The sequence below is a fragment of the Epinephelus moara genome, chromosome 10 (genome assembly GCF_006386435.1).
Source record: "Epinephelus moara isolate mb chromosome 10, YSFRI_EMoa_1.0, whole genome shotgun sequence".
NCBI classification, from domain to species: Eukaryota; Metazoa; Chordata; class Actinopteri; order Perciformes; family Serranidae; genus Epinephelus; species Epinephelus moara.
Window position 1 is genome coordinate 6,309,808 of NC_065515.1, and position 25,556 is coordinate 6,335,363.

Sequence of the window (25,556 nt, forward strand, 5' to 3'; positions counted from 1 at the left end):
CCGTTAGTTTGGTGCTACAGTATTTACACTGAATCATTCAGCATAACGTTTGCCAACCTTTGTTATCTCTGCGATTACAGATAAGTTAATGAAGCTAAACTCCAGAAGTTAATGTTAGCTCTACTGGAACATGGTCAACTTGGGTGTAACATCATACCCAGCTCAGACTGCCAACTTCTGAGGTAAATGGAACCAGATAGATATTCAAAACATTGGCAACCAAGATTATATGTTTCCCTGATGTTAGCATGTAGCTACATGTAGCAGTGTATGTAATGTTTACACTTGCAGTACTGGAGCAGATGACCATAACAGTTGTAAACAGATTATTCAGAATGGTCTACAGCCTGAGGTTTTTGCTCTCAGGGATCAGTTTTACATATGTTTACCTTATGATATGAAACTTAAGCCACATTCAATATGAACATCCGACATTATATATATTACAGAAAATGAAGAAAAGCATGATGGGTCCCTTTAAACAAGTTTCAACCAGTAAAACCAATCAGCCAATTAGGCATTCTTACCATTTGTACATGTTAAATAAAATAGAGTGTTTTTTGTGTTCTGCTTCAATTAAACTGTCAATCCTATAAAAAAGAGCCCACCATAAACAGCCATGTCAGGGCCTAAACTGTCTCAGTCCTGTAAGCAAATGCTCCACAATTTAGGAGACTGAAGCTCTCTGGATGCCATGTAATACGAGATAACTTGCAATAAATTGAGCACACACACACTGCATGAACTGTGCAAAACAGGTTTCAGTATAAAGTGTACTGATGTAGAAATGACTCATCAGACGCAGTTGGCTCCACTGACCAGCGTCAATGGACTTTTCAGAAATCCAGACTTTACCTGGTGATAGTTGGTGAAACTATCGGCGGTAAAGTGGACACTGCAGAGGCGGGTGTTGGACGTGGTCTTGACCTCTCCACTGGAGCTCCTCTTTACAAATGCGATCCACCGTTTCCTTACAATTTCCTCTGCAGGAAACTTAAATAAAGTAAGGAGCCGCTACCCTGCACACTGTGGCTTCCAGGGAAGATGCACGGGCGACGTGGAGGAGACATTAATTGTTAGCTAGCTGCAAACTACCTTCAGTTGATACAATCCAAGACTTGAGAGCGAGCGGGAACACCACAGAAGCTAATGTGCTGACTGTATTTATACTGCTACAGCCTCAGAGGGCGTGTTTGTATCAGGGATAGCTCCGTTACGTAACGCGGCTATGATTTAAGGCCCGCCCACTAAATCCAGAAAATTGAAACCTAGAAACACAGTTTGTGAAGCCTAGCTCCACAATTCCATTGTAAATGGTTGAAAGGCTTTCTTACACATTTTGAGGAATACTTTTATGACCTATTTAATGTGTTTAGAAGAAAATAGCAGAATTTGCTTTACACGGACTTAACTGCTGGACTTCTCATGAACCTGAGTTATGGAGTAGACAGATGCAAATACTTTTGAAACTGGCTCTTCATGACCAGAGAAATGGGAGTAAAAGGGGCTGTGGTGCTCTCTTTTGCGCAGAAGTAGAAGAACTACAACTACCAGAATGCATTGCGCCGCACCATTCCCTCTTCAGCACAGGAAACAAAATGGCGGCCGGCTGGAAACAAGCGATTTAGAATTAACAGCTAAAAGGTAAGATAAAATATGTTTGTGAAAACATTTTAGGTGAGGAATAGGCGACATAGTAACAGAAATTTGGCTTATATTTGATCAGCACTGCTTAGTTTAACAGTTTGAACTCAGTATTTTCCGTAGATGTAAAATAATACAGGTATTTTCTGCCTGCATTGACATAGGAAGCTATATGGCACCCTTGCACTACAGCCAAACATTAAAATATGTTTCTTAACACATTTTAAGCGAGAACTTGGCAAAGCAGTATCAGAAATGTGGTTTATATTTGATCAGTACTGATTAGTTTTACAGTTAACCCTTTGAAACCTGAGCGAATTGGCTTGATTTTATTTTTCAGAAACATGGCAAGAAGGCAATGAGAAATTAACAAAAATTGCTCGAACATTGACAAGATAATAAAAACTTTTAAGAAGTAAATGTAGTAACCACGAAATTACCCAAAAACAAGCCAAACAAAAAATAAATTAAAAAAAAACAAGAAATTGCCCGAAAATAAGCCAAACAAACAAAAGAAAGCCAACAAGAAATTACCCAGAAATAAGCCAAACAAACAAAAAAAAACAAGAAATGACCTAAAAATAGACAAAGAAGAAAGATTAAAAAAACAAACAAGAAAATTACCTGGAAGTAAGCAATAAAGAAAAGCAAAAAGCCAAAAACCCCATAAAAATTACCTTACAAAAATTGCTAAAAAATTAAATTGAATAATATCGAAAATATATATTTTCTGTAACGTAGCCTAATTTTAACCTAATTTTAAATATATATTTAGAACTTGACATTTTCCTCTTTTTTTTGATAATTTTCTAATAACACTTTTCTAATAATGCTCATTGCCTTTTCCACTATGTTTTCTATAGAAATCAAACCAATTTATTTTAGGTTTTGGTGAGTTTTGATGTTTAAATGCTTGCAAAAGGAACCTGAATGCACCACAAGAAAACAGATGTTTATCCAGGTTGAAAAGGATTAAGTCTGAGATAGAGGGGCTCTCTCTTTGGAACTTTAACCTCACATCCAACCTAAAAATCAGTGTCAAGCTTTTTGTTGTCCTTCGACATGTTGATGGTGAACACTGAATTTTTTTAAATTCCGAGAATGCAGAAAAGTTGTCTGCTAATAGTGTGGTTGTACACGAACATTACCTATTTGTTTGCAGTGTTCAGACTTTCACATACAATCTGACAACACAAGTTCCTCTTAGTACTTTTCTGTTGTATTTCGTTCGAGAGTTGTTGGATTTTAGATGTGCTTCTGGTTTCAGAGTAATTTTCACAAATCCATGACATGTTGTTTAAAAGTTCTGGCAATTTGACAGGTGACATTTCAGATTTCTGAGACTGATTTGAGGAATTTTAAGGAATAGTTCACCCAAAAATCAGATAAACATAGAGGGATGCATCTATTCATGGATGAGAGACTCGCTTTCATAACAGCACAAGATATAAATATATTAATATTAATGCTGAGAGAGAGAAAATAGTTCCTACATGAAACTGGGTATTTATGCCTTTGTATTTTTACTTTGGGCTGAACTGTCCATTTAATGTTGGGAATGCTTGACCTTTGTCCTCCACATTGAGGTTCTCATTGTGCAGAGCTCTCATTTTATATGAAGACAAATTATAATTATAATCAGTAAATCAGTTGCAAGCTTTTTGTGGGAGAATAAAATAAAAACAATTAAGTAACAGTCTTACTCTGTAAAAATGCATCCCTAGTCTAAATAATTTGCAGCAGTCAGTAACAACACACGCACATCCTTTTGTTTTTGGTAGGTTTATAAAAAGGAAATACACAACATCATAAACACATATTGTTTATCTGGTGTGACATAATGGACAAGTGACTTTTTGCAACACATATTTTTCAAGTAGTTTAAAGAAGATGCAAGAGAGGAAAATCAACAGCACTTAGATCCTGTGTTGAGTATCATATGGCACAAGTCTGTTCAAAATCGAGGAAGGGAATAACAGGAAAATTCTGTTAAGTATATTATAAACAGTATGCTACAAAAGCTTGTACTAACAAAGACCACATAAACCTGAGAAATGTCATAGGTAAAGCAAGGCAGAGTCTATTACTGGGAGTATTTGAACTAAAAGCGTTGTGTTAAGTATTAAAAAGCAGAATGGAATCCCACTGTGAAATATTCACCATCGTCCCCATCCCCCTTTATCTTCACATTTCTAACTTATGTATATGATTTCCTTAAAATATTACGTTTCTACAAAATGTACATTCTGTCGCTGATATTCATGGTTAAACCCATAAAACTGTACATATCTGTTTTCATTGCTAACAGTGATTGTAACGGTCAAAAGTGACAACACTGAGGCCGCAGGCGGACCAATGAGCTTAACAAGATTATGACGGATAAAAACATTACGTCAAAACTAAACAAAAAAGCCCTTAGAAATGTCTTCCTTAACAATCTGTCTATTGAAATTGATAAACCCAGAACTTCTAAGCTGGCTCAGAGCTTGGGATACAAATGGTTTTGATTAGAACTGCATGGAGACCAGTGAGAGGCAGCATAGGGCTCGCTAAGACACAAAAATACGTCATGCCACAAAGCAGATGATGATCCTGCAGAACGCTCGTGGAAAAGGTGATCAAAACTGTCAGAATACAATATGATCCCTACATGATACTGACAATGTTCAAGCAAAAAAAAATGTCTGTCGAGCATTGTGTGAACAAAATGGAATGCACTGACACTAGCATTCTTCGGGCAGGCGGATATACCCATACTTGAGGCATACATGTGAAAAGTGTGAACGGCTATACAACAGCACAGACGAGAGAGCATCCAAATTCTCTCGTTGAGCATGGGGAAGAACATCTGATGGATTTTTCAGTATACCAACCCTTCCTTATTAACTGGAAATTCAACAAGAATAAAAACATTATATAAGAAGAAACATTCTCCATCTTTGGGGATCCAAAACCAGGATCAAAAGATTTCATCTCCGTAAAAAAACGTGTCCACGTGTGCACGTGTGCTATGCAATGTAAACACTACAGGGATTCTTTTCCTTTGGGATTTCATAAAGTCAAATGGCGTCTTGTTAGACTTGAACAGCTTTTCGTTCACTGATGAGGGGATGAGGTAATGTGTCAGCAATGCACGGCACACTTTCTCCACTCTGGAAATCGGGGTGAAGTTGTAACATCAGTTCAGTCCCTCGAGGTGGAGTCTAGAGTAACATGTAGCCCCTGCATGCCCCATGAGTCAGTGTCCACGTGCTGGCTCCTTCAGGGCTTATTGCTCATGGGTCTGGCAGGGACAGGGCTTCCCTGGCTCCTCTTACACTTTGCCTTGTTTCAGCCTCTCTATGTGATGGCATAACTTCAGTGCAGGACCCAGTTTCAGACCCATGTACTTCATGATCATGTCGCTCCGTAGCAGCATCAGAGCTTTTCCATCGATCTCCTATGAAGGCAGAGAATGGGACTCATTATATTCTATATCCTTTTTAGCTTAAAGGAACAGTGTGTAAGATTCAGGGGATTTAGTGACATCTAGTGGTGAGAATTGTAGACTGCAACTAGCTGTTACCTCTGGTGGTTAGAATTCCTTTTAGTGTTGATTGTTTTGGTGATTTTTACCATAAGCCTAATTATCCACAGAGGTCTCTTCCTCCTCAAAACAAACAGACTCCGTGATTTAAACTGGTAAAAACATTGAATAAAACAGCTTTACTGTAAAAATCAGTGTTTCTGCGACACTGTTCGGCATGTTGGAGACGGGCCGCTAGCCTAGCACTTGCTAATGTGTGCCCACCTTTTTTCTCTGATATCTTAAGATCCAGACGTTCAGGAGTTTTTTATCTGAGCCGAATTAACCACACAACAATCGGACCCCGTGACTGTTTCCAGTAAAAACACTGAATAAATCAGTTTCACTTAAAAATATTTTTCCGGTGCTCTAATTGCAGAGGGGCTGCTAAATACAGAGCCACAGTTTGGTTTATCCATTCTGGACTACTGAAACATGGCAGAGCAACACGGTGATCTCCGTGGATGAGGACCCACTCCCTTTGCAGTTATAAATGGCTAATTCTCAGATAACGAAAGCACAACAATTATTATTTTCAGGCGATGACACATCAAGAAAACATACTTTTATTATATTCCATTTTGGTCAATATATCCCCTAAATCCTGGAGCCTGAACCTTCGACACACAGAGCAGCATGGTACTGTTACATTTTTTTAATAGTTAAAGTGAACTTACATGTTTTCTGAACAGTTCAGCATGTGGAGCTAACGCTGTGGGGTCAGCATCCCTCACGAACTGCATCACCTCTTCAATGGACCAGGAGGAGGGGTTTTTACTGGGCAGCTGCTGACTCTCCCGCTCAGACCCCAGTGCTTCAGGACCTGTGGTGGAGCTGGCTGCTACCAAAGCAGAAAAGACACACTGAGCATGTGAGGCAGCAGAAGTGAGCATTTACAAATGTGCACCTCCACAGATTGTTACTGTACCTTCTACTCGTCTGAGAGGCTGTGAGGAGCTGAGCTCTGCGGGGTTGGAGGAGTGGCGGCGCATGGCTGTACCGTTGCCGGGATGGTAGAGGCTGCTGGCCTGAGAGTGGTACTCAGAGATACTGCGCACTGTTTGGGGTCGAGGGTTCATGGAGTTGGAGGCTGAGTCCATGTAGCGCTGCTCCTTTATTAGGCCATTCTCTTCATGGGGCAGAGTCTCTGCTGGAGAGAGAAAAACACAACTGACATTCAAGTGTCATTCTTTAAAGCTTCTATAACACACTGTCAGTGAATGTGGCCCTGAAAAAAACATTAACATAAGCCTCTTTTACACTGCCTGCTCAAGGGAGGAATGTTGCGCCGTTTTTCCACCTTGGTGTTCTGTATAAAAGATACCAACGGCATTGTTGTCTTGCCTTGAAGCTGGTAGCAAAGGTAGTAACAACTCTGAATCGACGTCTGTGTAAAAAGTGTGAGCCACCAGGACAAAATAGGTGTGACGTTTTGAGGACGTTATGTGTGCGACCCACCACATGGAGATTTAGAAAGCGGCTACCAGCAGTTAGCAGCTAACTCAAAGAAGAACAGCAATCAACTAGAATTAGGGAGGCATCCAGTTGCATGCCTCCATGCACCAGTCAAGTTTCTCTTACAGTTTACATCCATGTCTGTGAAAACATAGATGCTTCACACACATTTTGCCTTCACAAGGATAGGCTGGATGGACAGACAACCTGAAAAGAAGCTGCTAACCTCCTAGCAGAGGAAAAGATCAACTGCCATAACAGAGATGGTAAATGATTGTCATTGGCATGTTATTGTGTAGGAAGCGCTGCCTGATGTGTATGTTATGTCACACTAGATGTCAACAGAGCTGAGTTGAATGTCACACCAGACACGCCTGTTTTGCTTTCGTAATGTTGTAAAAAAGAAAAGGTGCCGTAATGAGGGGTTGTTATGGCAGTATCACGGAATTGCTGTGTAAAAAAGGCTGGAGACAACATTTAAGTTCAGGAAGAAAAAATTTAGTGGTGGTTTCCGATGCTTTGCCTTCATGCGTAGGAACATACTTACGGTGGTCATGAAAGTCTGCTATAGTATGCTATCAGTATAAAGAATATTACAGGTTTAAAACATCTGCAAATTGAGCTGTACCTTCTGAAGGGTGAGCTTCTGTACGTAAATGTTTAGGTGACAGAGGGGCTGCATACGGTGGGGAGACTCCAGAGAGACTCCGTTTACTCCCCCGAGCCAGAGATGGAGCGTCCAACGCCTCCTCTTTTACTGTAACACACAAACAAAGACGGACTGTATGACTAACAATTGACAAAGTTACCGCCTGTTTTTGTCTCAGTTTTAGTTTCTCTTAAGAACTATGATCTGACAAGAGGTTTTCCCCCTGACAGAGGAAGTGATGTTCCCTGAATGCATTGTTTACCTGACTTGGTCCTGTCATAAGCAGTGTAGTGGCTGAACGGCTGGCTGCTGAACAGGTTGTCACATTGCAGGTGACGACACATTGTCTCCAAGAACCGCAGCACAAAGGAAGCACTGGAGGCTGACGGTAGTTTGACCACACGAACTCCACCATCTGTTCTCACTGGGATGAAGGACAACATGATTTATTGGTCTTTCTGTCACAAAAAAAGTCTGCCTGCTTGTGCAGCCATCTAATATACCAATCGTTCTACTACTTCAGTTATTATTTCATGTTGTCAAGTTGTCTGTGTGTCTACCTCTGACCACCTCCCCTCCTCCTGAGTGAGTCTGCAGAGCACTGAGCAGGACTTTAGGCTGGTATGCACAGTCTATACATGACTGGACCACCTGCTGGAGCACAGCGTTCACTGGCCCTGGGCCAAAGTGGTCTGGCAGATGCTGCATCTGCTTCCTGTCCAGGTGGGGACCACAGTTTCCATGCTTGTTCACATAGACACACACTGGAACAACACAAGACACACAGTGAGCAAATGAGACGTTCTAATGATAGCTTTCATTCAATAGCTAATTATAGGAAGCTAACGAACATTAATCCGTACCTGTTGAAACCACAGAGTTGAGGCTGGGAGGGCTCTCCTGTGGAACCTGGATGCTGGGCAGCTGTGCTGGGTTTTGGAGAATCTTGGACTTCCTCTGAAAAAATACACATTAATTTACAGACGCACTTAAACGTGAGGAATGTGGCAGTAAAAAGTCTTCCCCTGATGTTTAAATATCTCAGTCTAACTGTGTTCAGCAGGGTCTCACCTTGCTTCCAGGCTTGGGGCCTCTCTTCTTGTGGGGCCGGGGTACGAGCTGTGTGTTCTCAGGTACTGTTCCGTTTTGGGCAGCAGCTGCTTCTGCTACGGCTTTGAGCAGAGCGATGGTCTCACTCTTGGGCCGACGACCTCTTACCCCCTTCCTGACAGGCAAAGGGGGCAGAGGGTTTGGTAGTCTGTACGGGGACTGCATGGAGCGCCTGCTGGGCTTGGAGGGAGACGCCGGGAGAATCTGCAGGTTCTTTGGAAGGGTAACTGTAATGAAAGCATGAAACAGAGCAGTTGATATGGAGGGAGATGATAATAGAAACTGAGCTACCACACTAGAAGGCAAAAACAATCTTCGTGTACAGAGTCTGCTGCAGGTACAGACAGCTAATGGAGATGCTACATGAGTGGAAACTATAGTTGCACAGAGTTCAAGGAAACACAGTAGAGAGTAATATAAGTACCTGGTTGAATGTGTGAGTACTGATTATGACAGGTTTGAGTCACAGGTTAATTGAGGATGCCACAGTGACGCCAGCGGTTAGTTAACTAAAATCAGTGTTTCCGATTTTACCAGAAATTTTACAACAGTATTCTCATTGTTAACATTAGATCTTTAGATCTCTTTAGATTTTACCCTCACTGTGAACAAAACGAATGCTGAGAAAATTAGGTTATTATTTTTAACAAAAAACACAACAACAGGCACTTTTGCTTTTTACTGACACCAAATACTCCAACACTGTCTTATCTGTCAAGAGAGGTGAAATCTGACCCCTGCTACTCTTTACAACAAGCACTTCAGTTTATAACTGTAGCGTCCATCCTTTGACAAAGTATTGATAATATGCTTAGTATTGTACAAACTGTACAAATGACAGTGGGTGATGATACGCAACAATTGACTTAATGGGTTAAAGTTCTTTTATTTAAAAAAAAGCAACAGCGGCGTGGGCAGTGGGCAAGTAGTAGAGTTGGTGTGCACTTGGTGTATGACTAAACACTACTAGGTAAACCTAACATGATATAAAAAGAGAAAGAAATGTAGTGTTGTTACTACATTTACGGTGGCCTGTTGGCTCCACAGATTTTGGACGGACTACGAAGACATGTCACAAGAGAGAGGATTATAATGAAGAATGGTTTGCAGCTTCACTGTAGAGTCTCTCCTGGCTAATTACAGAGACAAATTTTGTCTCTTGACCCAGTGACCACCACAGCGCAATCACTGTGCTGCTGTTGGCTGCATGGGGGGACGCTCTGGTGCCAATCTGGGTTTGGACAGGGGCATGACATTACTGGAAATAACAGGGGACGTGCTCCAATTCATGTTATACTCTTCCAATTAGTCTAATATCTGGCATGACTATGCATTTATCTGATGGTTATTAACTTCGTAAGTAGTATTAATCCATATTATAACACCAGCTAATTAGTAGCAAAGCCTATTGCACTGGCTATTGCTATGCCTTCATATAATCCTGTCCCTAATTTGTAAAGAATGACAACAACACTTATAAAGATATCCAGTGCATTTTCTGCTGGCTAATTAACATTCTAGAAAACTATTCTGGAAATTTTATAGGCTAGCTGATGGGCTAGCAAAAAAATAATGTGCTTTATTTATCATTTTCCTCCTTTATACACAAAATTTAGCTTTGTAAATGTATATAATTTCAAAGATTAAGATATCACACATCTGCAGCAAAGACATATCAAACTACATAAATCATACAGAACAGTATCAAAGGCAAGTCTTCAACGCACATAACATCCCCAGACTTCAGAGGAATCACCGTTTCCGTTTCAGCTTTTTATTACAAATGTGTGTACTGTGAATGCTGAGTGTCTCTATATATAACAGCAGTGCCTATGGCCGAGAGCAGAGACAGAGTAAAAGCGTAACTCACACTGACGTGCTGAAAGGGAAAACATTTGTGCCAAAACATACCCACACAAAGCAACAGCAACATTTACTCAGGTAGTAAATATTTTTGTGTTTCTGTATGTACTGATTCCCTGACAGTTCCCACGCTCAGAGAGTCAAATATTAAATTGACCTCTAAAACGCAGCATAAGCTCAAAACAAAGCCCACGCTGACGGAGGAGTCGGAGAAGGCAGACCGATCAGGATTAGATGGCGGGGGAGTAGAGAGACAGGGGTGGTAGGCAAAGAGTGTGTGTTCTTTTCATATCCCTGCTGAACCTTACATGAGCAGGTACGAGTACATTGAAAAAGCAGCAGCCTTTTGTAGACTTGTCATGTTCGTGTATTCATACTGAACTGTCATGGTATGGAGGTCATGCAGAATACATGGTATGTAAATTGCTGCATGTGGAACTTGAGGTTCACAAGCACAGGTTTTGTCTGGACACATTTAGCCATGTGCTGTTAGCAACATGCCCTGAGGTTAGTACAAGTTGAGTGGCACGCGAGTCAGTCACACTATGGCAGAGAAGACTCGCCAGCAAGTTCCCAGTCAGCTACAATAGCAATGAGGAGAGTTGTGTGCAAGACAAGGCGGTGTGTGTCCACCATTGTAGGGGAAGTGAATGTACATGCTAATACACGTGTAATGGCATCACCCACATGTTCCCATCATGAAATTCACAGTTAAGTTGGATACAACACAGCGGTGACGTTTTCAATAAATTTCCTTGATTTAACATTTTTTCATTTAATGTTAATTTAATTCATTTATTTATTAAACCTAACACCATAAAGTGTGATCTTTTTTGACTTTGAACAATGATGGAGCTATACTGGAGTGATCCATCTTCTGGGGTGTCTTCTTGGCAGCATATAAGATAAAAACAGGTCTTTATAAAATATAAAATGTAGAGTTGTGTAGTTATTCGCAGACACAAACAAAGGAAACACCCCTGTTTCTGAAATGCCAGAGAAATGTCCTTGTTTTTTTACATTTTTAAATGTAATAAAACCAACATAATTTAGGCTTTTGGTTTTTTGTACAAAGCAGGAATTATGGTACGGCTGAAATGTTTATCTTGTAGCTTTTGTTGCTTCTTGTTTTTGTCTAGTTCCACATTGGGGGTGACGTCGGTGTAAATGAGATGACACATCTGACTGATGAAACCTGCTGTCATTTAGCAGACACAACATACCGCTGTTTTTTTTATCCACCACTCTCTCACCATCATCCTCATAATTCACAGCAAAACCTAAGTGGCTCCAAACACGGGACCTGTAGGTTGTCGGGGTTATTTCTGCTCTGGTAATGGCAGTACTAACCATTTAACAATGAGCTTGCTTAGCTTAGCTACCTCCCAGTGTGTCTCACTGGTGTTGAATGGTTTGATATGTAGGTGGGAGAGCAGACAGCATGTTGCCTGCCTGTTACATCCTGTAGGCTGCCTTCTTGAGCGCAATGACACTGAGAACATCATATTTAACATAATTTAAACTATATATTTTATTTGTCAAATCTAATGGGATAGTTCAACATATTGTTCAATTTGTAAAGTGTACCGTAATTACAGCCTTGTACCGAACGGTTCATTACAAATACGTTTACTGTTACACCCCTACTAGGATGATAAATGTGACCTGTTGCCTTTTGGAAAAGTGTTTGTTCAGGGTAATTCAGAAGTGTTTCAAATGTTCCTTATTTTTAGAATGAAAATAGTTTACCAAAGTTGCCAGTGATCAAAATGTTACCTCAGTCTCTGGCAAGATTAATTTGTCTGTTTTTGATACTTGCACTGTTGTCTGTACAAAATAATGAAAAGGAACATATGCCTATGCATTTGTTTTTCAGCTGTATCAAACTTGCAACGAACCGTGACCCATGTTTACCGTTACTCTCACAGCTGTTTGTAAGTTTCTCGTGTGTTTTGTCGTTCATAATCTCCATCCAGTCTTCACACAAACATGGCTGAGCAAAAGTCCGAGACTTGACTGAGCAGCTTTTGTGTAAACACATTTTTCCATGTAAACAGGTATGATGTAGAGAACATCAATCCCCCTCCTTAATCTCTCTCCTCTAACTTGTTATTCTGCCTGTTTCGACCTCCCCACCCAAGCCCCACTGAAACACTGTGAGACACAAACACACTGACAGGACTCCACAGTCTATCTGCAGAGTTTCACATGCAATACACAGTGCGTCTGCTGCGACTGCTGGCTCAGTTCTGGTGACACTCCCGCTTTTGAATGTAGCCCCAGTTTATCAAGAGGACCATGATTAAGGCACCACATTTAACTTGTTACTAAGCAACCAAACTTTCTTTAAAGTGCAGCCACTGTGGGAACTCAGGAGCACTGGAGAAAGGAAATCCATGTTGTGTGTGAAAATACACAACATGGAAAAGAGCTTAGAAAAGTTTACTCAACCAGGACAGTTTCTGAGGAAGGCTGGGCTCGACTGATTTTTCTTGATTCAACGACAAATGTTAATTTTAATACAGCATCATTAAAAGTTTACTGAAAGTGTAGTTAAAATGTAAAGATGCTGTCACTTGAACAACTACCAACACAGCTGCAGAATCGTCACAACCCTCTGTACAGTCTCTGAAACCCCGACCACATCATTATTCATTCACTGTGAATCTGTGTTTATGCCCTTCAGATTCAGAAACATTTCCATTGCTTCTTTGCATATGACGTCATACATCAGTGCGCTGTCCAGATGGAGAGCAGACAACTGGAGGCAAAGACTACCAGCATTGCACATGGCCTATGATTTATGCTGTTCACGGCTGTTCCATTTGCTAAAATTGGGAAAAAAACAGGCCAATTTACCTCCCGAAAATAGTAGGACATTAAGGGGAGAAATTAAAAAAAAAAAAAACCTCACTGAGTAACAGTGGCAGATGTGGATCAAAAACCTCCATCTTCAGTCTGGAGGAGCAGAGTCAACTGATGTAAAACATTAACATTAAAGCGTTGTGTTTAACATGCCTCATGTTGGATGCAATTGACCCTTCGCTAAGTCCCGCCCCCACACACAGACTGGCCAATCATAACGTAGCATTGGGCCGGCTCAGACTAGGGTCCGACAACAGCACAGCTTTGCTCCATCGTTTCTGATTTCCTTTATTTTCAGGCTGGTTTTGTGGATTTGGAGCAAACCCTGAGAAGTGTAGGGTTAGCTAGCTAGCTACTGAAGATATAGCCTACTGAATGTATACACATGCTGCTTTTGCTTTTTAATGATTGTAACAGTGAAACAAAGACCGACCCTGCTGTACAGGAACCAGTGAAGGGAAGCAGGGAAACTTTGCTGATATTGAACCAGCTGTGTGTCATCACAGTGTGCGCAGATGAACGTTGTTTGACTTCCTCCGACCTCCCTGTGGCATGGAGGTCCAGGTGATGGCAGCTCCACAGGGGTGAAGCAAAAAACGTTTCATCTGCACACACTGCGATGCCACACAGCTGGTTCAATATCAGCAAAGTTTCCCTTTATATTCATTGTCTTGTGTGGCGATCAGCAGTGATGTGGTGGTTCACTGTTACACTGTGATCTGTAGCCTATAGTTCGGCTTTAGCTTCTATCTTTGTCTTTTTAACCTGTTGTTGCTGCTGAGTCAGTTTGACATCCTGGATATATCCTTCAAACACAGACTGTAGACCCCTCTGTCTGCTTCTCTCTGGAATCACTGGTTCATTTCTCCAAAAATATGAGTTGCAGTTAGTTACAGTGTGGGCTCCATGCTTACTGCGACAGCTTGTCGGACCATCACAAAAGGGCGAGGCTTAGCAAAAGGTCAATTACTACATGCTGTGACAACGACCCAGATTTTTGATAATGTGAATGGCTGGCCTAGCAGGTAGAAAATAGCAGCTAAAGTTAGCTTGTAACATTGGCCTGACAGCGGTGCATCCACGCACAGAGTTGAAATATAAAAGACAGTTTTACTCAAACATATTTACTCAGCTGGCCAAACTAAGACATTAGTCGTTTCAGTCTTGGATCCAACCACACACAAAATAGTTACAGTTCACTTAACTCGTGTACGGTTTCATCGGCTCACCATGTAACGTTAGTCGTGTTAGAAGGTCTGGAGGATGAGGTCATTTGTAACAGCGTTCAGGTCCACAAATCAGTCAAGTTGTGGGAAAAATGACTTCTCTTAACTTTGTATGGATCAATTCCAACAAAAGTTTACAATCTCTGACGATACCTGCTATCTGCAGGTTCATCCAACCCTTTTCTGTACTCACGTCTCTATATCCAGTTCACACAGTGTATGGATTTATTACTTCTTGCCCTCCATCTGAATTTTGTGCGTCATAATAGTCACATGATTGCAAACAAGCTATTAGACCTCCTTTGGCAGATGTGTAAGTATGGTGTTATTAGATCGCACGTAGATAATGAGGCAGAGTTCAAGCTTGCTTTTCCTGTGTGTCCAGCACCTGCTAAAGATTAGACTGTGTATATTTAACGCTGCCAGACTAAGAAACAAGACTAGATGATTCATGATAACTGTGTTTATATTATTCTGGCTGTGGGTGTCATTTACCAACTGTGTGGGGGAAACACCGCAACTAAATGCGCATAAAGGAAATATTGATTACAAACAACAGCATCTGCTTCGTGTCTCATTGTGTGTGCAGACTTGCTGCCACCTAGAGGGCGACACTTACCACTGTTGCCTGGTGGCTGGAGGCTGTGCTTAGTGAGGGAGCACCAGCCCACAGGGAAGATGTCCCGGGAGTCAAACTTGCACCAGTAATCAAAGGCACCCCGCCACCCGTCGAACATGATGAAGACCTCATCGCCCTTCACTTCCCCGATGGTGGCAGGGCAGATGAGGTAAGGGTTCTTCTTGTCCACAGCCTCCAGCTTCATGCCTGGCTTAAAGTTGTTCTGGGAGGGCCGAGGAGGCTCCTGAAAATGAGAGCAACATTCTCATTAAAAATGCAAACCAATAAGATGGCGGGATACTTTTTGTGCGACAAATGTTTTGAAAGCCTTTTGAAGCAACACAAACCTTTTTAAAGGCTGTGCTCGGCGCCATCTCGGCTCCATTTAGGGTTCTCAACAGAAACATGGGCCACGAGGAGGCGTTCATCCGAAATCCTGAGGGGGGAATTTGAATATTAGAAACAAATGTCAAATAAGAGAATTCATACCTTATTCACACACCTTGTGCTTGTGTTGCTATCCTTTTCTTTCAGGTGTTATTCTCGCAAAAGTTAGACTTATACAGACCAAAGTGGATAAAAGAAAAGACATATAAAAGTTAGTGGGATCAAATCAGTAATTCAAATGATTAAGTCATTAGTACTAGCAAAAAAACAAAACAAATAAATAAATTATATTTATGTGACAGGTAGAGTGTAATTGTAACTCTTCATAGTTCTACTTTTCACTGGAGGAAATCTTCTCCCATTTCATGTCATGTTGTGCAACTTTACAATGGTTTATAGCAATAATTTTTGCCATAACAAATCGACATTGCACTGTATTTTTCAGGAAACTTAAATTCATTTTTTTTCTTGATTGAGCTTCAAATAAAAATATTTGACCCAACAGAATCATTATATTTATTAGCTGGGGACAGTTTTCATCCAGGACGCCTAATGAAATATATAAAGGTGTTAGTTCATAAGAAATGTTGAGAGGCCCCAGCCAGCCTTGGATATCAGTCCAGAAACCTGCAAGGTGTTTTTCTTGACCTAGTGACCACTATCTTTTATCATTATCTTTAACTTTTCAGTAGGGCCGTAACGGTACATGTATTTGTGACGAACCGTTCGGTACGCGACTTTCGGTTCGGCACAACCCTGTACCGAATTATTGGGCGCAGGATTTTATTTTATTTTATTTTGTTTTATTTTAATTCTGTTTTTGCGAGCCGAACCATTTAAAATATCTAGTTTCCCGACGGACATAATTGAGTGACGGACCAAGTCCGACCGTAAATCTCCGCTTTCACTTTGTGCAGCGCATTCTCGCATTTTGACAGCATGGCAAGTGAGTCTGACGAACCTGAAGACCCACCCGCAAACCTTAAGTCCTCCGTTTGGGAACACTTTGGTTTCAGGGTAAAATACGAAGATGGAAATAAACAAGTTGACAAGACAAAAGCAGTGTGCCGACACTGCAGAACAGCGGTCGGGTATGTACTTGGAAACACGTCTAACATGCTAACACATCTAAAGCGACACCACCCGAGTTTGAACGTTAACCGGCACGACTAGAAAAAGCAATCTGGTGCAAACTACGATATCGTCGTCGTTTAAAAAGAAAGAGCGTTTCCCTGACCATCGCGCTAAAGAAATAACCAACGCCATTGGAGTTGAGTAAAATTGTTTAAGCTGCACTTTAGATATAAGCATGTTTTGTTTACTGCACTTTAACAAAGTGGGAAAGCTAAGTAAGTTCCTAGTAAAACTGAATCTGAGCAGGCTTTAAAGCTGACCAGCTGCACTATACTTTTTATTTTAATTGAGTAAAACTGTTAAAGCAGAAATGTATATTTATATTTTTCATTCAAAAAATGTGTTAAAAAAACAGCAGGATTTTATTTTTCACTTTTATATTTCTATTTTCATTCAAACAATGTGAAAAAGCAGGATTTTATATATATTTGTTTCATTCAAAAATTGTGTAAAAAGAGTTAACTGCTGTGGTGGTATGTTTTAATAAGGTTACCAATAAGTAAAAGATATTTAATAGTTGTCTATTTTTTCATTACTGTACCGAAAAAAACCGAACCGTGACTTGTGTACCGAACCGAGATTTTTGTGTACCGTTACACCCCTACTATTCAGATTTATATTAACTCTACCAAAGTCAAATCAAATGAATTTCAGCTGTGGAACAGTTTAAAGGAATACCATGTACTCCAAATGACCATATGTAGATCATTCTTACCCTGTGTTATGTTGAATTCATGGAGAAAACTGTTTTTCTTACATGCCTCTACGGTGAACAAATAATCCAATAATGGAGAAAATTCTTGAATTTAAGTCATAGGGGTCCACATTTAACACCAGTAAAACTACATCAAAACATCTGATCATACAACTGGATAAATGAGACTTGGATTATACTGTGAACGAGTTGTGTGAGAGTTTGTAAACAAATGTTTAGATTTAGCTCATCAAGAATTTTCTCAGTTTTTGGATTCTTCGTTCTCCGTAGAGACATGAGAAAAACAGTTTTCTTCATGAAACAGTCATTTCGCGGGTTAAGTATTAGTATTTCTGTACACATCTATACCTAGATACAACTTTATGTTCAAGATTTATTACAACATGAACAAAACATTTCTAAACTTTGTTACCTTCAGGTTCTTTCAAAGAATCCGAATAAAAATCATCATAATAACTGATGTCTGCAGGGAAACTTCCTTTCACTTCCACATCAGACTGAGAAACATTTTCTACAGCATCGTCTAACAATTATTTTAATTTCAGTTTCGAGTCTACCATTTTTTCTTACTTGTCACACAAGTTCTGGCACTTCATCACACAAGAGCAAAGCTAGATTAAGACTTTTTCCTTAACTGTCTCGAAATGATTGTAATGAACAACAACAATGTGCTTCTCTCCCATCTGTCCCGACTGTCTTACCCAGTGGTGGCTGCAGCATGTCTCCATTCTTCTCACAGGTGCCAATTGGCTGGATATCAGAGGAGTCTACCAGCCTCCAGAAGTCATTGCTGTTGTCACTTCCATCCAGACGGAGACGCAGACGAACTCCGGTTAAACCCATCACGGTTGCGATACAAACTGAGGTGGAGTTACGTGGATCGTGGGCTTCAAGCTTCATTCCCACTTTGAAGTCATTGGAGGGTGGGACTCTAGCCTGCACATATTGGGGAAATGAAAGTGCCCATGCTGTAAACACTGCTTAAGTACACTGCACACAAATCATTATTTAATCAACTCACTGCTCCAGCCTGGTTTAGATAATGTCATCAGTCTGTTTACTATGTGTGAGAGCATTCGGTTAAATGTTATGCAAACTGTGCAGGAGAAATAAGTTATATGCCTCTTTGTGGTGGTATACTCTTGTGAGGGCAATGTTGCATTCAAAGTTGTAAATATAAAACATTTGAGTGATGGACAAAACCAGTTTTGGCAGCATTTTAAGCCCAGTTCAGACCAAAGATTCGCAACGAGATTAAACCATTTTAGAATATTGCAGAGAAAAGTTGCAGCGGTGTGAACTAGCCGGTCTGAGCTCGACTCAAGCCGGCTGATGGTGTCACCTGCAACTCAGCTGGTCAAATCAGCAGCTACAAATTATATTCAGCCACAAAATCAGCCTGAAAAGCTGCAAATCAGAACAGACTTACAGAGAGTTATTGCATAGAAATGATACACCATCTCATCTAGTTGCACTGGTGTGAATCGGCAGGTTTTTAGAACGTTGCTGAACGGCGCATTGCAAGAAGTTGCCTGTTTCAAGTTGTCTCATCGTGAGTCCGTGGTCTGAGCTGAGCTTTACAGAACCGTTGTTGCCCCAGTAAAGTCTTACAGGACAGACTTTAAGCTGTCAACTTAAAGCTTCTCAGATTTGTTAACAGTAATGACAGAACAACCAGTTTCAGTTTGGACTATAAATCTGGCTGTGCAAAACAGACCTTTCAGAAGAAAAACAAACAAACAGAGAGACAAACAGATAGGCAGTGCTTTATCTCGGGCTGGGTATCGGTACTCCATACCTTAAAGGTATTGACCAGAATAACCCAGTACCAAGTAGTAAGTCAAATGATGCCTGCGTCAGATCCGTTTGTACCCAGATCTAGGGAAAAACAACTATTTGTATGGTTTCGCTCTCAGCCAATCACAGCAAACATTCCTCAATTTAATGTAACGTGGGACTGTTCCACAACCGCAGCAGCTACAACCCATAAATCTGTGATGTATGGCTATGCTACATGCCTGTGGCATCTGGTGACATTTTATACGACTGAATGCTTCCATTGACATGATGGGTATCGAATGAGGAGAAAGAGCGGGCTATCAAATGAAGTGCTCTGTTCATATCTGTCTCACTGTAACGGTACTGGTATTTTGATTTGTTTAAATGATAGTTTTATCCAAGTCTACAGTTATGCAAATTCTTACCCAGTTATTTAAAATTTACTTAAATTTAAATTTAAGTCTAAGATTAGGTTTGTCTTCATGCAGCTGGCCATGATAAATATAAAACAGTTTAGAAATCTAGGAGGACGTACCTGACGAAAACATCCTGGTGGAGCCGGTGTAGAAGACGTTTCTTTCAGATAGTCGTCCCAGCTGAAAGCGTCTGAACAAAATAAGAGAATATTTTGACTGCAACAAATGCTGTTAAATGCAACCTATTTCAAACTATTTACAAAAGCTTACAGATAAAAGAACCCAGTAAATGCTTGAGCAAAACATCACAATATCACCTGCTAGCTATGACCTGAATTTGGAGGTTATACTATTAGAGTGAACCAAAGTTCTTGTCCCTTTCCAAGTCCATTTCTGGTCCAATATCTGCAGCTGGCTAATAGATTGTCTCATAGCTCAGGATGAGGATAGATCTCAATAACATGTCTGAACTTTTTAGAAAGTCTGTTTTTGTGCTAAATCGGGCTGGCATAATATCAAATATCAGGCAAAAAGAGAATGGAAAGACATGCAAATGATTTAAGAGGGGCTGGATTATTAATCATACCTGTATTAATAACATGATTCCATATTTCATTTTTTAAATATCACGATAATCGACAATACCGCTATATCGCAACACCCCTAGTGCCAAAGCTAGTAATATGTGAAGTATACACTGAAAGAGTGAATTAGGTTCTCTACAACAAAGGCATGTAATTTAAAAAAGTTAATGTAACACCGTAAAATAACTACAGGGCTCCTCCAACAACTTTAACACTTAACACAGCTCTTCTTGCGTTCACAGATCAAGGCAAACACCACCACAGAGTATCAAATAAAAAGTTCACCTTTAGTTGTTGTAGGGGGTGTACCTGTTAGTGGAACCATTCTTCCTGGTTTCTCTTTTTTGCCGTCTTTCTGATCTAAAAACGACAAGAATTTTTATTTAAATGGACAGAAATAAAGAACAATAAAAGTAACATGCAGATAAGGGATTTATCTGTGTAACTCCCTCTTCCCAAAGATCTTATCATGTCCGGTAGAACTTTGTCCAACAATTTCTGAACATTTTCTCATGTGAAAAAAAGATAATTACCTTGTAATAACTTTTCTCATGCGTACTTTAATATGAGTCAGGAATAAGTTAATGTCAAATTTGAATAAAATGCTAAAATGTGCACCCATTTGTGAAATACTGTTCTGAAGCATTGAGAGAGTCATCACAGCCGATGACACAAAAAAATAGCTCTGAAACACTTTCAGTAACCTGCAGTCATTGTGACACAAATGAAGCTGTATGCTGTCACATCACAAAGCCCCTACAGTCCCATTGTGTACCCACACAGGTGTTTCCACTTAATGCGCCTGATTAGAGCGCTTCTCAAGAAAAAAACAACCTTCAAAGTCATGGACACAGTCTTTATCAAACAAGTTCAAATGACGTCTCCTTGCCTTTTAGCGGAGTTTTTCCCATGGTGACTGATGACCAATGGTGACACTTCCACGACGACGACCAATGGTGACCAGGTATGCTTCTGTGCCGGTGTAGTTTTGTTCTAAAAATACAAATAGGAGAAAGTATTTAATATGAAACGCAGCACACACAGTTCCAAGCATTAGTTTATTCGTATCAGGTGCAGTCAAAATTACAACATCATTCACAAGCCTGACAACAAATACAAGAGCTTTGATGTTCGATGCATGTGACATTTGAGGAATTGGGTAGAAATCAGCACTGTTTGTATATTAGTGCAGCTGCTTGCAGTGAAACACGCAGACACCAGCTGGCTGCCTTTTAAAATAGTCAGTGTACCATTTTCATAACCGTATAATGGGAATCAACAGGCTGAGCTATGTTTCAAGCAGTTAGAGTTCGGGATGTGAGTGATTAGTCGAGCAGATGATTAGATGTTGCTGCCCTATGTAGTGGCACCAAAAAATACGAGTCGGTTAAACTTATTTTTTTACATTGTTGCTATTTCATGTATTCACCCAGTGAAAATGCTGTTGTAATAATCAGGCATGTTTCCTTAAGATTTTTTTCCCTAAAGAATATTGTTTTCCATGTTTAACTTTTATGAGTTGTTGTCATGTGATGTGCAATATTCATAATGCACAGTGCAAAGTTAGACATATTTCACTGGCATTTAAAATACAATTTGGTTTTTAAATGACTCTTATCAGGTATGCAACATATTTTGGGACGATGTTTAACCTTAGAGATTAAATTATGCACAATTTTGACTGTTTTCTGAGTCTTACGTTTAGACTAGCCGACTAGTCTAGGTTTAAACTTCTGTTAAAACATCAGTGAAATTAGTCACTGGGAACATCCCTAGTTACAGTGCATACTAGGACTCCAACTATTGATCGTTTTCCACAATTCATCTCTCAATTATATTGAATAAAAACAGCAATAATGCACATAATTTTTTGGGGCTATAGATTAGCCTTTAAATAGCTTTTATAGTCCAACAATACCCAACAACAGTGTTGTTGAATCAAACTATAATTTGATTTAGTCTGGAAGCAAAAAGAGAAGTATCACTGAAAATAACCTCCTGCAGGGAACACAAGGGGGAAAATTACATGGTGCTGTTGTTAGTAAAGGGAAATTTGACTTTTCTTTCTGTAAATAAAATAAATCAGAACTTCTGTCATGCACAGACGTGAGGTATTTCAGTAATGGACACTCCCACAGAGACAAGAAGCCTGGGACAGGGTGGGTTTTTTCAGTTCATCACAGTAATGACGGGCCTGTGGTGTACTGGGACAACCCATGTGACAGACACTGTGTTTGATTTTGTGAAGCCAGTGTGCACTTTCCCCCAGCATGTCACCTTCAAACTTCATAAAGGAGACACTGATGAATTAGCTTCACTGAGTTAGGGTGTGAAAAATTAATTATGTCAGGATAAACCCCTTGAGATGTGTCTTCTCATTCTTCAGAGGGTCCCAAACACTCACCAAACAAGTGGAAAACAGGACACAAAAATATATATATAAAACACAACAAAGACAACAAACTGAAAACAAGACAAGAAGAACAAAAGAAAACAAGAACAAATGAGTGTAGTTAGGTAAGGAGACAATATAAATAGCCGTCTCACATCTTGTGGTGACAAATTAAGAAAACAGGACTGCGTGTCGTCAAAGTCAAGTGGCTGATAACAGTAAAAACAGGCTAACTCAACATTAACGGTCACATTAACGATTTTACAGCGTTATTACTGTTATAATGAAGCTAACGTCACCGTTTTATTAGCCGTATTAACGTCACATTTATGAATTTGGTTAGCTAACGTCACAATACCTAACATGTTAACTTAACAAAAATTTCCCCCTGATATCGAAACCCAATTAACGTTATCTGCCCACTTTCCAGTGTTTTTCCTCCCCTCTTGTAGCTAACCCTACCTATCAACGTTAACTGTTAGCTGGCTGCTTATGTCACCTCACATCAAATGTTAACTTAGCTAGGAACAGCTAGCTAAATGTCGAGATAGCTAAAACGTTTATTTACTTTATATATAACGTAGCGCTGAAAACCGATTTTATTTTAAGTGCTGCATATTAGCTCCCGGGACGCCGTAGCTAATGTGTAACACAAACGTTATACGCTTCCAGGTGATAGTCTGGGCCCAATGTTGACAACCACTGCTGGCTAATAACTAGGTTGGCTAACCTTAGCGTTAACGTTAACCCTCTGAGAGCAGTTTCTCCCATATTAACAAGGAGAATTACACATAACCCGGGTCGTGTAGCTTCGTCTGACGTTCTCCTGAAACTCCGTATTATTTAGTCTGAAGAAAAAACTTACAAGTGCCGTGTTTTTCCGAGTGAAGATCCACACACTTCTCCCTAATCGTCAGCTGCCATTTTTTCACGAATGTAGTGTATGCTGGTTACACGCATGTAATTTATGCCAAAGACAGTATTGTGTTGGGAGCACGTACACGGAGAGCGGGGAGACGGGCTGGATGAGCAGAACAGGAGGCCAATTAGCTCTCATGGTACTCACGCGTCCAGCCAATCAGGCCACGATTTACTGTTTCAACCAATCAGCGTCTGTAATACTCGGTGTGTAATTTAGGACTCCAGAAAGTAAGAGGAGTGACCCATCTTGACTCTCTCCGCTCTCTACAAGGTCTTTCTGATGTATCTCCTGCTGTGGCTCAAAACGGATCAAAAAATCATGTTATTTGAATTCCAATGAAGACACTGAAACTCAGATGATGATTAAACTACTCGAGAACAAAGGCTGCCATTTCAAAAAGTAATTTAAAGGAGAAAAATACGATTAAATAATTAATACCATCGTTTATTTACCAAATAACAAAGACTAGAGTGTGTAATTACACAAACATAGGCTGTGACCTATTTAAATTATTAAATAAAATAATACAAAACTGTTTGAATATTAAATCACAAACTGATTTCAGTATTTTGGGAATTCAGGGTAGAATTATCGGGGGGGGGGGGGGGATAAATTAAAAAAACGCAGACTTAATAAAAAACAGTGGAGTTTTTTGGGGGGCATTTCTTTGTGTGGCACCAGGACAGGGTGTTGATTAAATTAGAAGTAACGTCATCACAACAGCAGAGCATGACTCAGAGTCATTGTCCCATGTCAGTTTCAGACTCGTGTGTTTTCCCCCACCCACATTTTTCCTCTAAAATCTAGATTATTCTCATCATATCAAACGGAAGTCGCCAGGTGCCAATTCTGAAGCAGGTTTCAGCTAATGTGGGAAACTCCAGAAGAAGCTTACAGAAATAACGTGTAGGTAATGTTCAATAAAAGTGACTGTAATGGGGACAAACACGGCCATAATATCTGTTTTACTTTACAGTTACTGTAATTTGAAAATATATTTTGAAGCTTTCCTCTGTGATTTCAGTCAGATTTATAATATGAAGCATTTTCATGAATTAAATTACCAAATAGTATGAAAAATAATTTAAAATAGCTCCAACTCAACCAACTACAAAATTCATCAGTAATAACATTTAATTAATTTTCTATTTAGGTCAGATTTATTATTTTATAAAACAATTTTTATTTATATTTCATTTATATCATTATTTGTAATTTAATATTTTAAAAATATTTATATTGAAATATATGTACTGTAATATTGGCCTATTAAAAATGAAACAAATATTGTACATATATATAAATGTAACGAAGTACAATTACCTTGCTAAAATTGTTATTAGTAATGAAATATATGTGTGTGTGTGTGTGTGTGTGTGTGTGTGTTTATGTATATGTATATAACACATCGTAGCCCTTGTGTCGAGGTGATCAGTGCTATTCTAGCTGTGCGTTTAGGAACACATTGGCTCTTTACGTCACTATACAGCCAGTTATCGGTTGATCCAACCTTTATTATCAGTCAGCATCCTGATTATCAGTGGGTTGTCTCCTGTCTCAGCGCTGAAGCTGAAGTTTGATGCAGATTTTTACACACACACACACACACACACACACACACATACACATATATATATGTATAAATATACACTGAACAAAAATATAACTGCAACACTTTTGTTTTTGCTCCCATTTTTCATGAGCTGAACTCAAAGATCTAAAACATTTCTACATACACAAAAGACCATTTCCCTCAAATATTGTTGACAAATCTGTCTAAATGTGTGTTAGTGAGCACTTCTCCTTTGCCGAGATAATCCATCCCACCTCACAGGTGTGGCATATCAAGATGCTGATTAGACAGCATGAATATTGCACTAGTGTGCCTTAGGCTGGCCACAATAAAAGGCCACTCTGAAATGTTCAGTTTTGCTTCATTGGGGGGGGTCAGAAAACCAGTCAGTATCTGGTGTGACCATCATTTGCCTCACGCAGTGCAACACATCTCCTTCGCATAGAGTTGATCAGGTTATTGATTGTAGCCTGTGGAATGTTGGTCCACTCCTCTTCAATGGCTGTGCGAAGTTGCTGGATATTGGCAGGAACTGGAACACGCTGTCGTATACGCCGATCCAGAGCATCCCAAACATGCTCAATGGGTGACATGTCCGGTGAGTATGCTGGCCATGCAAGAACTGGGATGTTTTCAGCTTCCAGGAATTGTGTACAGA

At 39.9% G+C, this 25,556-nt stretch overlaps 1 protein-coding gene across 1 annotated transcript; it reads right to left on the minus strand.

Annotated features, from left to right (window-relative positions):
- Nucleotides 1-3,410: 3,410 nt before the first annotated feature.
- LOC126396798 (sex comb on midleg-like protein 2) lies at nt 3,411-23,396 on the minus strand. Its single transcript, XM_050055110.1, has 15 exons — nt 23,269-23,396; nt 20,901-21,004; nt 20,297-20,371; nt 19,547-19,617; nt 17,934-18,168; nt 15,344-15,432; nt 14,997-15,240; nt 8,385-8,650; nt 8,177-8,270; nt 7,874-8,077; nt 7,576-7,737; nt 7,293-7,421; nt 6,138-6,359; nt 5,887-6,050; nt 3,411-5,083 (listed from the first exon to the last, which is right to left on the minus strand). The coding sequence occupies exons 2-15, from the start codon at nt 20,920-20,922 to the stop codon at nt 4,958-4,960; spliced, it is 2,103 nt and encodes a 700-aa protein (XP_049911067.1). The 5' UTR covers nt 20,923-21,004; nt 23,269-23,396; the 3' UTR covers nt 3,411-4,957.
- Between the last annotated feature and the right edge of the window lie 2,160 nt (nt 23,397-25,556).